Source organism: Pyxicephalus adspersus, chromosome 6 (assembly GCF_032062135.1).
Source record: "Pyxicephalus adspersus chromosome 6, UCB_Pads_2.0, whole genome shotgun sequence".
NCBI lineage: Eukaryota > Metazoa > Chordata > Amphibia > Anura > Pyxicephalidae > Pyxicephalus > Pyxicephalus adspersus.
Genome location: NC_092863.1, coordinates 100,224,610 through 100,238,769, shown reverse-complemented (window position 1 = coordinate 100,238,769; position 14,160 = coordinate 100,224,610). Strand labels below are relative to the sequence as shown.

The window sequence follows — 14,160 nt, the reverse complement described above, 5'->3', positions numbered from 1 at the left end:
GCTAGGGAGGTTAAGAAGATTTGGGCCCCCTTACAATAGAAGTGGCAGGTATGCCTACCCAGGAACAGAGCTTGCCACCGGAGACATGAAAATTAATTAGGATTGTAGCAACTCTGCAGCATCTACCAAAAAATCTGCAGTGTTCTCCCCAGTACCTTTTAGCCGGGTGCACCAGCCCCAGCACTTTCAGTTGGGTCCTAATACAGGGGCTGCCATCCACCTACAATTTCTTTTCACCCAGCTTTAAAAAAAATTCTGGGTTGAACACTAAATTTAACTACTTTGCAGATGACTATTTTTTCAGTCATATAAAAGAAACCTAATCATTCTCTAAACCCCCAATAATGAAGACCTGAAATAATATAATAAGGATTGAGCAGAAAAGAGACCGATCAGAGAGCAAGACAAGATGTGTCAAGTGGATCCCATCTTCCATTCAATGGAGAAGTTTCTATGGGAACGCCATCTCTCCAGAGTCCATATCGTTTCACACTCATCATAGGGAAGGCGGTTGTTTGCAATGCCAGATGTCTTTTTACATGTATGGAGTGAAATCACTCCCCTGGGTATTCAGCTGCTGACCAGAACAGCTGAATGAGTTTGGAGACTAAAAAGATATTTGCTACAAACCGGAGTTCTGGGTCAAAATATGTTGGTAAGAAAAATCCCAGCGGGCAGCATGGTTTGCTCAGAGGTTAGCACTCAGGCCTTTGCAGCGCTAGGTCCCAGATTTAAATCTCAGCCAGGACACTATCTGCATGGAGTTTGCAGGTTCTCCCTGTGTCCTCCAGGTACTCTGGTTTCTTTCCACATTCCAAAAACATGCAGTTGGGTTAATTGGCTTCCCCCCAAAATTGCCCTTAGACTGTATTAATGACATATGACTATGGTAGGGACATTAGATTGTGAACTCCTTTGAGGGACAGCTAGTGACATGACTATGGACTTTGTACAGCACTGTGTAATATGTTGGCGCTATATAAATACTGTGTAATATTAATAATAATATTAATATTAATAATGGTATGACATTCACATACAAGGCTTCTTTGATAAAATTGAATTGGATTGCTGTGCATCCACGCCGTGTTTTCCATGTCTCCGTGTGGGTGTAGTGTTTGTATAGAGATTAGGTTCGTACAGCTGAAATCAAAACGGTTGCTAAATACACAGATATCTATTTACAGTTATTTGCCCGCTAAAGGATTTGTAATTTTGTCCAAATCCTTTCTGTAATTCAGCCAAAATGGCAACCCTACTTTTTTTATTTTTCATTATATGTTTCAGCTGAGGAGCTTCATCCTATTTGTCATGGTAGTCACTGTCATAAAAAAATAAATTGAAGGATTTTCAACATTTTAGAATTGTCACCACCTGAGCAAAAGGTGAGTATAAAACCTATAAAAGGGACAATAGTTACTGTGACAACTCTCTAAAATTAGAGAGAACTGCATTTTCTTTGGAAAGATTTTCATTTCCTGTTTCATCTCTGGGACAGTAAAAGGAAATGTCCCCAGCATATTAAAAGTAGTAAAAAAAAAATCTGTTAGGGATTTTTAACTCTACTACTTGATCTAAAATTTTAGAATGTAAAAGAACACAGAATAGTCGCCTTCCTGCCTTAGCCTGCCATTAAATAATGCAGAACAAGACACCCAATGCTATGTTCACCTAATCTGCGCTCTCCAATGTTCTTAGTTTTTTCAGAACTTACCAGCTTCTGAAGCCATAGCAGAATGTCATTCTGGAACTGGCTGTCCTCGATGAGCCGTCGGGTGAAGCTGAACAAAACACTGATACATTCCTTCAATAAAATGAGCTCGGAGTGGGATCCCTCCAGCTTTTGAGGGGCTACAGAAAATACAAAGAAAAGGATGATGGGAAGAAAATTGCAAAGGGAACATCTGGAACGAAATTAGTATGAAGCCACATATTAAAGATAAAAATGCAATTTTTCCTTCAATCGATGTGCCATGCCTACCAAAGTCCAATAAAATGATTTTTAAAAATGTAATGATGTATTTATTCGATAAGACTAAGCTAAAGGACAAAAAAGAAGAAATCAAAATAGGACTTTCACGGCAGTTATTTTCCATAAAAAGTTAAACATATTTTATTACATATTGCTTCAATAAAAATACACCTATAAAAGACTTTTCTTATTAATTAAACAACAATATCAACACAAACTCACACTGGACCATGGCGACAAAGTGTATCCTTTATTTGATAACCTTACTGGTAGGTATTTTGGAGCGAGTGTCTATGTGTTTTTGTATTATTATTATTGATGATGATGTGATATATGGCAAGAACATTAATTGTTTTTTGTACTGTATTGTAGTGCTGATATATTAGCTTGTATTGAACCATATCCCTGAAGAAGTGGACTCTGCCTACGAAACGCATTGGATAAGGATAATTTCAGCATATGTAATATATCGCCATAATGTTTTATTATTTAGAGAAAGTCTTTTATTGTTGTATTTTTATTGAAGCAATATGTAATAAAATACGTTTACCTTTTTATGGAAAATAACTGCCGTGAAAGTCCCATTTTGATTTCTTGTTTTCTGTCCTTTAGCTTACTTTTGTAATTGAAGATGTTGGCAGCTTCTAAAGAAGAATGGGAACTGATAATGTGGAGTTACTATTTATTTGTTAAGGTTTGACATCTGACAGTAGTAAGGGAGTGACAGCAGCACCCTATGTATTTTCTCTCTTCTGGTCTGGTTCTTACAATAAAATTAAAGTGTTCTCCTGTACACACTGCACTCGTATCTTAAACAATGTTATTGGGAATCTATATAAAAACAATCCCCCCACCTTATAAAGATTGAGAAGCGAGTTATGTTCTGCAGGCCTAATACCTTTCCTGTTCTGGGGGGACAAAGTTCTAGTAACATAGTATGGTGAGTGAGTATTGTCATCCTAGGACAGAAATGTGTTATTGGCGTTTCAAGTCATCTGGTAAAAATAGAGAAAAGTCATTTAGGCACCACATCTATGGACTGGTAAACCTGATTATTAATCCTTTTGTTCTTGGGTTTGTATACACTTGAACCTGTGATTGGGGTACATTTCTTCCATATTCCTATAAACTCTTGTGTCTGACCCAGCAGGAAGTGAGTGATGGCTCCTGGCAAAAGTAGGAGTAACGACAACCTCTTCTATACGATATCCAAAACAAAAATATTCCTTTAGCTGCAGTTCCCAATTGACCACTCAATATTTATATTAGGAGAACTGAAAAAGTCAATGGGCTCATTATTTGAGAAGGTAACACTTTGCTTCTTGAAGCCCCCTCTTGCTAGTACGTCCTTTGTACCACGCCAGTGTGGTCCTTGTCTACATGACATCCAATGGTGCCAGTGGGCCTGATGCCTACTAGTGAACTTCTAGTCCATATGTCTCCTAGTGACTCCAGTGCAGCCAGTGCCCCAATTGACCTCCCAATTCAGGTGAAACACAATTCCAGGGGGCCCAGTGATTCCTAATACATTCCTAGTCTATGAGTCATGGAGTGATAACAGTACAACCAGTGACTTCCAGGTCAAGTAACATCCAGCGGCATGAGGAAGCCTCAAAATCACCCAGTCCACATAATCCCCTAGTGACTCCAGTGCACTCCCAGTCCGCATGACATGCAGTGGCACCAATGACTGGTAATGCATTAAGTCCAAATATCATCTAGTGACTCCAATTCCCCTATGTGCTCAGTGACTAATAGTGTGCCCTCATATATATGTAAAACTCAGTGATACCAGTGCACCCAGTAACTCTACAAATGAAACCTCCAAATGAGCTCTCATGTGCCTCTGTAGCTTTTCTGTCTCAACCTATGTCGCCAACTATATGTCCCTGCATTATCTGGACAGTCCATCTCCAAGGACTCCATAACACACTGTGAACAATATAGTTTAATTTTTTTCTGGAGAATGAAACATGAGATTTGTTTTCACACAGGAACACAACCCACTTTATTTACTTAATGACTTCTGGAACCACACTGAATGTACATGTATACACAAAGAATTGTGATTCAGACACTTTTAGAACACTCACCGTGGTCTGGATGGTAGACCGCGACTGACCGGAGAAAGGGAGAATTGTTGACAATTCCGTAGATATAAGACTCTACCTGCAGCCGAGATAACACTGAAGTATAAGAGTGCAGAGCGAATGTCTGGTGTAAGTGATCCGACTTCAACTCAAACAGCCGTTTCAGGTCAGCCGCTGCTGATGTATTCACCTCCGCCGTCTGATAGTGGTGATACCCGACCACCTTGGCCTGATCTTCACAGAGACCCTATGGAGAAGAACATATACACCAGTCAGGCATGATTGACACAATCTTTTGTTGGACTTTCTATCTTCCAATTACATGGCGGTGATCAACAAGACACTCAGGGTGAATACTAATCTCACACAACCTTAAAAAGAACATAACCAGGGTACTAATTCGTCCTGTGTCTATTCAAATCTTTAGTGAGCCTTTAACAATAGTTAAAATAATGCTAATTGACTAATGCTAGCAGCACCATAGAGAGGCAGAATGGATCACTGGGCAGCACAGAGCCAGCGTTTTCAGTGTTCCGACATCCCTGTTGCTCAGTACTCCAATAAACACTGAAGAAAAAGTATGAGCATTGACTGGAGCAATGTGCAGATGCATCAGACTGCTGGGGCTCCAGGCCCTGGAACTCTGGCTTCAATACCTTTAGGCTGCTGACTTGGAACAAGTATTCAGATTGGTTGAAGCTTTATGTTTTTCTACAATTCACCTACCTGATCTACATACTTGTTTCAGTTGGGCGACTTAAAGATTTGTGTTACACTGACAACCAGGGAACCTTTTAATAGAGGTCAGAAATGGCAACCCCAAATTTCAGCCATGACAGGTCTACTTGAAACATTAGAGGGAGGGCAGGGTTAGCAGCAAACAGAGCATTGGTATGAGTAGCAAATGCAGCCTGCCATGCATGTAGACTTAATCCCTGCTAAGATTTCTATGAAAAGAATACTTTGGACTTGGTATATTGTTTACTGTGTACTGTGTGTTTAATTCTGGTTAGTCAGCGTTGGCTGAACTACTTCCATTATTTGCCCTCCACTGGGAATTTGACATAATCATCCACTAAGCCAAGAAATGAAATGTTATCACCACATATTAGAGCTCTGGCCCTTGGCAGCCCCTGTATTATAACCCAACATTTCAGTAGCTACCCAAAACAGCCGAAAAATGCCGGGTGGAACCCCCCAGCTAAAAGGTCTGGGGAGATTACTGCACCATATGTTATAGGGAATGACTTCACCACTTACCCTGGTTTTGAACACCAGCCTGAAAATTTTTAGTGCCGATAGTGACATAAAATGGAGTGGCAGGGAAGACAATGCATTGTGCATAGTGCCCTGGCCGAGATTCGAACCTGGGACCCAGCACTGCAAAGGCCAGAGAGTGCTAACCTCTGAGCCACCGTGCCTAATTCAGCCGAATTTTTTGCATAACTTTTTAGAAATTACCTGTACAGTCATGTGCTCTTCCTTAAAATCCCACACTTTGCTTTTAATGTTCTTCCAATCAGAAATCATGATTTGAAGCTTGGAATCTGCCAGTAGAAGCTGCTTCCTGCATCGGCCATAGTTCATCAGTAGCTCGTGGAACTCATGGCGATCCTGATGAGCAATCCTCTCAAACTCTTCGGTGAAAGAGTCCACATTTTCCAGCCAAGAGCATGGCTCAAATATCTTCAGCTGTTCCCGAGTGAATGGGACAGGTCTGGGCTGCTGTGGGAGTTCTGGATAGAGCCTTTCATTAGGGACAAGAGGCTTAATGGTTGCCACAGTCCTTGCATGGTCAAGGGTCGGTTCAGGTAGCTCTGGGTACAAAGACTTAACCTTGGACAAATGCATAATCTCTTTGGCTTCCACAAAATGCTGAGTGTTGATCCCATCCATTTCTTTCATAGACAACACTGCAGGTTTCATTTCAGGGACCTCTATAGTTTCCTTGTCCAAGGAAGGGCTTGTTCTGTCCATGCTCTGAGCCACGCTGGTGGACAATTCAACATTCTCTGCAACATAACTAATACTGGCTAGATCTGTTCTCTCTATTGTAGAGTCCAGCCTCTTAGTCTCTGGAGCAAGCAGCTCCTTTGCTTCATCTTTGTCTTTTGCCTTTGCTGCATCTTCAATGCCGGAAGAGTCTGCCAAGGACAACTCACTGATCTGATTTATTTCAGACGTCCCCGTGTCGTCATTGAGCTGAATTTCTATAAAGTTATCAGGGGGGTCACAGTCTGTTTTCAGTTTTTGGGAGGATGAATTAGGTGTAGGTACTGTAACAAAGACATCATTCTCCTCCTCCAATACTGGGGTCTTTTCTGACCTTAAGTCAGAGATGACATGTTTTTTCTTTGTCTGTTGAGATAGAGATGCAAAAAGTCAGTAAAAGAACAATAATAGTTATAGGAACAAGTAAATGTCAATTATTTAATGCAATACTAAAGCAGAAATTAGATAAATGTGAATAGCTTTTGCTGCAATATTTACCTTCAATCCAGAGACTTGGTTTGCCGACACTTGATGTCCTCACTCTACTGGTGTGATTTAATCACTGGTCCTGAGCCCACCCCGGCTAATAGGATTTGCTCATCTCTCTATCACTTTATGCCATTTTTATTCTTTCTATAGCCAACCATTATAATAATTATGAGAACACTTCTAGTATCCATAATGCTTTGATGTCTGTTTGCGTCAATATTCTGCACCTGAAAACGTGGGCCAAAAACTTTTGAGCCGAATATGATATAAGTATCATAGTTAGTCAGGTTGAAAAAAGACATAAGTCCATCAAGTTCAACCACTAGGGAAATAAACATCCCAGATATAAAACCCTATGGACTTAAAATATGAAATAAACCGCATAATCTTAAAATGCAATAAACCCCCTGGTACAATTAGCTCCAAGAGAGGAAAAAATTCCTCCCCGATTCCATGAGGCAACCTGCGAGATCCGTGAGGAATATGACGGCACTTGGCGTTTCCGGATACTGAGACGATGCGGGATCCAATTGAAGAAACCTAACGATGGATCGACCGATCTGCAGGATTAAGGTGTGTTTTTTTTTATTTTGAGTTTAGTTCCGCTTTAAGGTATCATCAACATGATGACGTCAAAACGTTTTAAAAAATCCCCAGTTTCTATAACAGAAGTTAAGCAAAATGCACCCCACATTCAGACCAATGTACAGATTTCCTGCCTAGGATGTGGTTAGATCTTGTGGTGTTCCAGGTGTATCTGTAAAGTCGTGCACCTGCCAGGCTATGGAGAATAAAGGCCGGATCTACCACCGTCTTGTTGCATGCACTCCGGATGGCAGCATAATACTCTATGTTCAGATCCCGTACAAGAACTATTTAGCACAAAACACCGACATGACTGCAAGATAAAGGAGGGAGAGGGGGAAGGGAAGATCTGCCTGAAACGACAACAATAATTCTCAAATCTTTTTACAATAAAAAAAGAACAATGTGCACAGACTTTGCTGCTGTTTGAGGAATAGAGCATCACGGGAATTAAACTTGGTTCTATAAGCTGTTCCCATGGGGACGATGCAAGTGCCGTAATTACAGTCCACATTCTAGTAATAAATGGATTTGGGGTTTTTATAAAGACGGGAAATTTATATTACTATGAAGACATTTTTCTTTATAACAAGTGAACAGGACATTGCGTCTGCAGGCAGCTGGATTGCAGCTCCTTGGGAATACTTTTCTCCTCCTTTTAGCTACTGGATAATCCCCCGGCCCATGTGTGGGGCTGTCATGCCTCTGATTCCATCAAATGGGACTTGCTGGCAAATGTTTGAAAAATCCCTCAAATGTCTTACTTTGTCCAGATATACTAACCCAGTGTTTTCCCCGGCCTCTTTTAGCTGGGCGCGCCACCCGGCACTTCTCAGTTACCACCTGGCTGTTTCTGGGTTACTGAAAAGTTGGGTCATAACACGGGGGCTGCCACCCACCTACAATTTCTTACCATTGGGCTTAAAAAAAATATCTGGGAAGAATACTGCTAACCTAAATCATCCAGGGTGCAGGGAAACAGTGCTGCAGATGTGCCAAGTCTGGCCAATCCCTGACAGTCAGCTCACATTGACGTCACTCTGAGAGAACCCCGCTTTTTCAAGCAGATTGGAGTAAAATTGATCTGCACCATAAAGAAGAGATTTTTCTATGGCCAACAGTATTCAATGCCAATATAGGGCCAATAGTTGTGTCCTTGCTGTGCTGTACAGCCATTATTCATAATGCACATTAGAAGCTGCAGCCAATCTTAATCCTTGGCTGGAAGATGTCCAGCATGATGTAGCCCTCAATCTAGAAGGCCGGGCATGCCATGTGGGCCTTACCTGTGCCAGTTAGAAAAATACGACCATGAAGACATTTTGATATTTTTATCACTCCCCCCAAAAGCCAGTGCACTGCTTGTATCAGATCTGGGGACTCTTTAGAAAAGTACTAAAAGCAAGGTGCTGCAATGGTAAACTATGTACAGCACTCTGTAGTTTCCTCCCAGCAGCTATGATCTGCCCACATGGCATACAGAAGCACAGAGACCTAGTGACATACCGGGATCTAATATAATGAATGCAAAGGTTTTATTATTTCCATGTTGATAAGGGAGGGTGGAGAACCCAGGCAAACCAAACTATAAGTAGAATAAACTTCAGCTTTTACATACCAAAAGGCAGCAAATAATAGAAGTATATAGTTGCGGAGTTGCTGATTTGTGTCTGATTTATCATACACTTACACAATGGCTGGGAATAGATACAAGCGCTGTGTTTCTACCCATGAAGAGCATGTGATCTGCAGACAGAGTTATTTTCTCATCCTGTTTAATCAGCTGTGTACAATGCTGACTAGCACAAGACCAGAATCAGCAAGCCCCTCCTGGCAATCCACACAAAAGTGTTTATATCAGTTCAGAACATAGAGGGAACCTTTACATGCCCTCCCTGTGCTCTCTGATGGCCAGTCCTTCACCTAAATCACCACCAAGCCGTGCAAAGTTCTGACCACCAATGGACTGGCCCATAGACCATAGAGAATGCCTCTCAGTGTTCAATCTAGAAATCTATTCACACCCTAAATTGTAGGCTGGGGGTCGAAAACAGCCGGGTGTATACTGAAAAGTGTCGGGCGGTGAGCCCAGCTAGAAGGGGCTGGGGTGAACACTGCGGTTCCAGGCTTGTGGTGCCAAGATGATCCTTATACTTCACCTGTGAAGTTCATGGCCAGGGTTCTCCCCAGGCCCTTTTAGCTGGGCGCACCACCCGGCACTTTTCAGCACCCACCTGGCTGTTTTTGGGTAGTTACTAAAGAGTTTGGTCACAATACAGTTGCTACCACCCGCCTACAATTTCTTCCCACCCAGCTTAAAAAAATTTCTGGGTTGAGCACTGATGGCATGTGCAAGCTGACTTTAAAGTTTGCCAGTTACAAACACTTTCATTTAAATATATAAATCCCTCAATAGCTACAATGAATATCAATTCTCGCTGTGTGTGACAAATGTACTTGCAAGCCCACATATTACAGAATAGGTAACAGCAACATTATGACTGTTCATAGGGTTACAACAGGCCCACCCGCTATAGGCTGACTACAGAAGGGGGCGGATACATGACCAACCACCCTGCACAAAGAGGGAGCAACACTGACTGGTCTTCATTACAGGAAAAAGTTTCACACTAAATTGCTGCATGAGTTGGAAGACATCACCTTAGGACATAAAAAGGCATTCGGCCCTGGTAGTGTGGGGATTCCCCCAGGCGCAAATATTATTTATCCTGAGCCTGGAGTTAAGAAGAAAGAGAATGAAAGAGAGAAAAGAGGCAGAAAGAGAGAAAGAGACAGAAAGACAGACAGACAGACAGAAAGAAAGAGAGAGAGAGAGAGAAAGGGAGAGAGAAGAGAAAGAAAGAGCTAGAGAGAGAGGAGGGAGAGAGAGAGAGAGAGAGAGAGAAGGAGAGAGAGAGACAGCGCGAGACCGAGGGAGAGAGAGAGAGAAGAAAGAAAGAAAAGAAAAGAAAGAAAGAGAGAGAGAGGAGAAGAGAAAGAAAGAAAGAGCTAGAGAACAAGAGAAAGAGGAGAGAGTGAGACAGAGAAAGAAAAAAAGAGAGAGAGAAGGGGAGAGAAAGAAAGAGCAAGAGGACAAGAGAAACAGTAGAGAGAGACAGAGAAAGAAAAAAGAGAGAGCAAGGCTGGAGAGAATACACTTTCAGAAGTGAAGCTGGGTGATCCAGAAAACATGGAATAGATTTAAAAAATTTTGCTAGCAAACATTTTGAATCCTGGACCAGATTCATTCCAGGTTTGCTGGATCACCCAGCTTCACTGATGAAAGTGTATTCTCTCCAGCCTTGGAGAGAGAGAGAGGAGAAAGGGTGAGTGACAAAAAGAAGAAAGAGAACTAGAAAGAGAAAAGAAGAGCGACAAAAATAAGGAGAGAAAGAGAGAGAGAATGGAAGAGAACGAGAGAGAGGATGAGAGAGAGAAAAGGAAAAAGAGAAAGAAAGATAGCGAGAGAATGAAACAAAAAGAGAAAGAGATAAGGAGAGACATGAAGCCCCTAAAACCTTGACCTTTAAAACTAACAAGAGCTACCTATAAATGTTGCTTTATAAAGTCAGCTAAGATGGTTACAATTATTTATATCATTACCATTCATCCAGCGTGTGTATTGTGGTCTCCACTGCCATTTCCTATCCACACAGCCTTGCTTAGTTCTGTGGAGGGGGAGGACACTCAGGAGGCTCCTTGCTGCATCCTCCCTCCTCCATAGAACTGAACAAGGCTGTGTGTATTGTTCATTCCTTGGTAACGATCATGAATGAACAATCCATCTGAAGTGTGTGCATAGCTTTATATCTGTCCCTACCAGTCACGTTTAATTTATAAATAAAAAATAAATAAAAAATAAAGAACTCTAACTCCCAACATCGTTAGACATTTTCCTGCCAGCGAAGCTCCCTGGAAGATCCACACAAGCCATTAAATACATGGACCTGTAGAACAGATTCACTGAAAGGTTTAATGTAACCTGCCAGACAAAGAACGGATCCCTGGCTGCAGTTTCTATGGAGGCAATTATGCAAGAAATGCTTGTAATTCAACACGGACATTAACATGGAGAAAAACGTGAAGGCAGAGAAACGATTGCTACCCCCGATTTTCTGTTCGTCAATGGGCATCAATTCTGGGGCTGCAGGGGCTGACAGGTGTACTGCCGGTTCATGGATGAGGAATAGTCATGGCCACGTTGCACTATGATTTGTATTCAATGATCGTGCTGCATGTGATTATGTATACAGACATTTTAAAACACAATTCCACCCTCTACCTTGGAGCAACCAAAACACCCCCGCCCCTCCCTTCCCACACTCCCATGCCGCCACAAGACAGTCCTTTACACCTGTTTCCCAGCACAGGGCCATCCTAGGTTATGCAGAGAGCGTCGCTGGCGTGATGATGTCAGCGCTCTTCTCTCCATCACTTTATAAAAATGCAGGGCCCCCCCATAGGACTGGGGGGCCCTGCACCACAGGAAGAAGGTTTATTGATGCTGAGATTTACCCTACCCTAAACAGAACCACTGCTGGAGTGCAAAGCAATGAGTGTGAGGGGGGCAGCTCTGGATAGAAGCAGAGTATTGCAGCCAGAATTTTACTTCTATCATTTTTAAAGCCACCCAGAAACATTTTTATGGAGCAGAGTTAGGATTTGAAGAGTATGAAAAGCTATCATTTATTTGCTCTCTTTTTGATAAAATGTGCAGCTTTTTGTTAAATAAGCAAAAGTAACCTGTTATTCTGGCAACCAAGGCTGAGCTGCGCATTGGCAAAAAGACAATTAGCAAAAGACACCTCGGGCGCGGCTGCCACCCTTCAGTCCATAAAAGTGACATATAGGGCCTGATTTATTAAAGCTCTCCAAGACTGAAGAATACAGACTATCATGGGTGAACCTGGGTGATGCAGCAAACTTTAGTCCAGAACAAATGATTTTTTTTGGAAATCCATTCCAGATTAGCAGGATCACCCAGGTTTACTCATGATTGTCTATCTTCTCCAGTCTTGTACAGCTTTAATCCTGGAAAACAATTATACTCCAGGCATTGCAATTTGAAAGCAAACCAGAATCTTCTAATTGCAATGCGGTGACTACACGATATAAGGAATCTGCGGTCTCATTGCGGCCCCGGCTAATTATAGAGCTCTTGTAGCTTTAGGTATACCCGCCCCACAATAACAATGCGTCAACGTTATTATTCACCCGACGAGTGTGAGGTCATTATTGTTGTGAACCGCCATTCATCAAACACAGTACAGGTGATAATAACAGAGACAGGTGGAGTGGTCATGTGATGCCTGTCCTATAACGCACCTCTCATACATCATTCTTCATTAGATATATCACATGGAGAGATGACGTCCTGGCTTTATTATTTATACACATGGGATAACGGTGATCTTTGCTGCCCAATCTAAGATGGGTCTGCAGGCAATTTTATGACAGCACAGCCGTTCCGAGGCCAAGAGGAGAAGACCCTGCCCAGAAGAGCTTACAATCTAAGAGATTTAGGGGTCATCTAGGGTCAGCCTAGTGCCTGTGCAGTTCTTGGTTACATTCACACTAGGGACCACTTTGGAAAGACTTTAAAAAGCATAATTTTGTAGTTTGCAATTCCCCCTGTATCCACTAGTTGGCGCCCCAACACCAATATGTTAAAAGACTGATAATATTGCAACCTAAGTAAGAAGCATAATCTTGTAATTCCCCCTGTATCCACTAGTTGGCACCCCAACACAATATGTTAAAAGACTGATAATATCTCATCCTAAGTAAGAAGCATAATTTTGTAATTCCACGTGTGTCCACTAGTTGGCACCCCAACACCAATATGTTAAAAGAATGATAATATCTCAAACTACCGGTAAGTAAGAAGCATAATTTTGTAATTCCCCCTGTATCCACTAGTTGGCACCCCAACACAATATGTTAAAAGACTGATAATATCTCAACCTAAGAAGCATAATTTTGTAATTCCACGTGTGTCCACTAGTTGGGACCCCAACACCAAAATGTTAAAAGAATGATAATATCTCAACCTAAGGTCACCAGACTAGAACTAAGGGACAGTTAAAAAGGGACTCTATTACTGAACACTGGAAAGGAAAAGAACCCCGGCTCCTCTTTCCTCCTTGGCAGCTCGTAGGTGAAGGCTCCTTCTAGATCTCGTCAGCTCACCACATGAGAAAACCCCCAACCCACACAACAAAAGCAAATCTGTGCAGCCTTCAAGATTTATTGTTTCCAAGCTGACACAAACAATCCACAAGCCACAGATGCCCCAAGGTGTTAAGCAATATGTCCCATGAGGAGGACCCTGGGTGAAACGCGTTGGTTGTCTCTGGCTCATTGAGTGTGTTTTCCTTGCCAGCAGAACAGTGGACAGTAATAGGAACAAATCTATAGGAAATACCACAGACCACTTTGGAATGACTTTAAAAGGCCCGAAACACATTTGTAATTCCACCTGTATCCACTAGTTGGCTACTACACTATCTCCAAAGCCAGCTTTGCTGTGCTCTCCTGCCTTCTCTTGCATAGCAGTCGTTCCTCATTGGTCAATTATGGATCCATCAGTGTTCAAAGGCTGGGTGGGAAGAAGCGATAGGCGGGTTGCAGCCTGTGTTGTAACCCAACTGAAAAAACAGCCGGGTGGTTACTGAAAAAATCCGGGCGGTGCGCCCAGCTAAAAGAGTCTGGGGAGAACACTGCATCATGACCACCATACACACGCGAGCCCAAGCGTTCATCTCGACTGACAATCATCCAACATGTATACATAAATACATCTGTCTAGAGACAGCGGCTAAGTTACAGAATTTGTTAAAAAAAAAAAGACAAAATCATGCCAAACATAAAAGGAATAAAAAAACACCACACTCTTCTCCGGTGACTTATTGTTTCCTGTACCGCACATATCACACCCCTATCCTCGGCATGCCAAGAACATGTAATACTAATATTACAGGTAGTCCCCGGGTTACATACGAGACATGGACAGTAGGTTTGTTCTTAAGTTGA

The 14,160-nt window shown here is 42.1% G+C and overlaps 1 protein-coding gene across 2 annotated transcripts in view; it reads right to left on the bottom strand.

The window, feature by feature from the left end:
* EPG5 (ectopic P-granules 5 autophagy tethering factor) overlaps positions 1–14,160 on the bottom strand; it is a 67,721-nt gene that overhangs the window by 51,889 nt on the left and 1,672 nt on the right. For both annotated transcript variants that reach the window (XM_072413509.1, XM_072413510.1), the window contains exons 2-4: positions 5,524–6,420; positions 4,066–4,309; positions 1,715–1,851 (exon numbers count right to left, since the gene is read on the bottom strand). In XM_072413509.1, the coding sequence (XP_072269610.1) occupies positions 1,715–1,851; positions 4,066–4,309; positions 5,524–6,420 (1,278 nt within the window). The remainder of the gene's footprint in view (positions 1–1,714; positions 1,852–4,065; positions 4,310–5,523; positions 6,421–14,160) is intronic.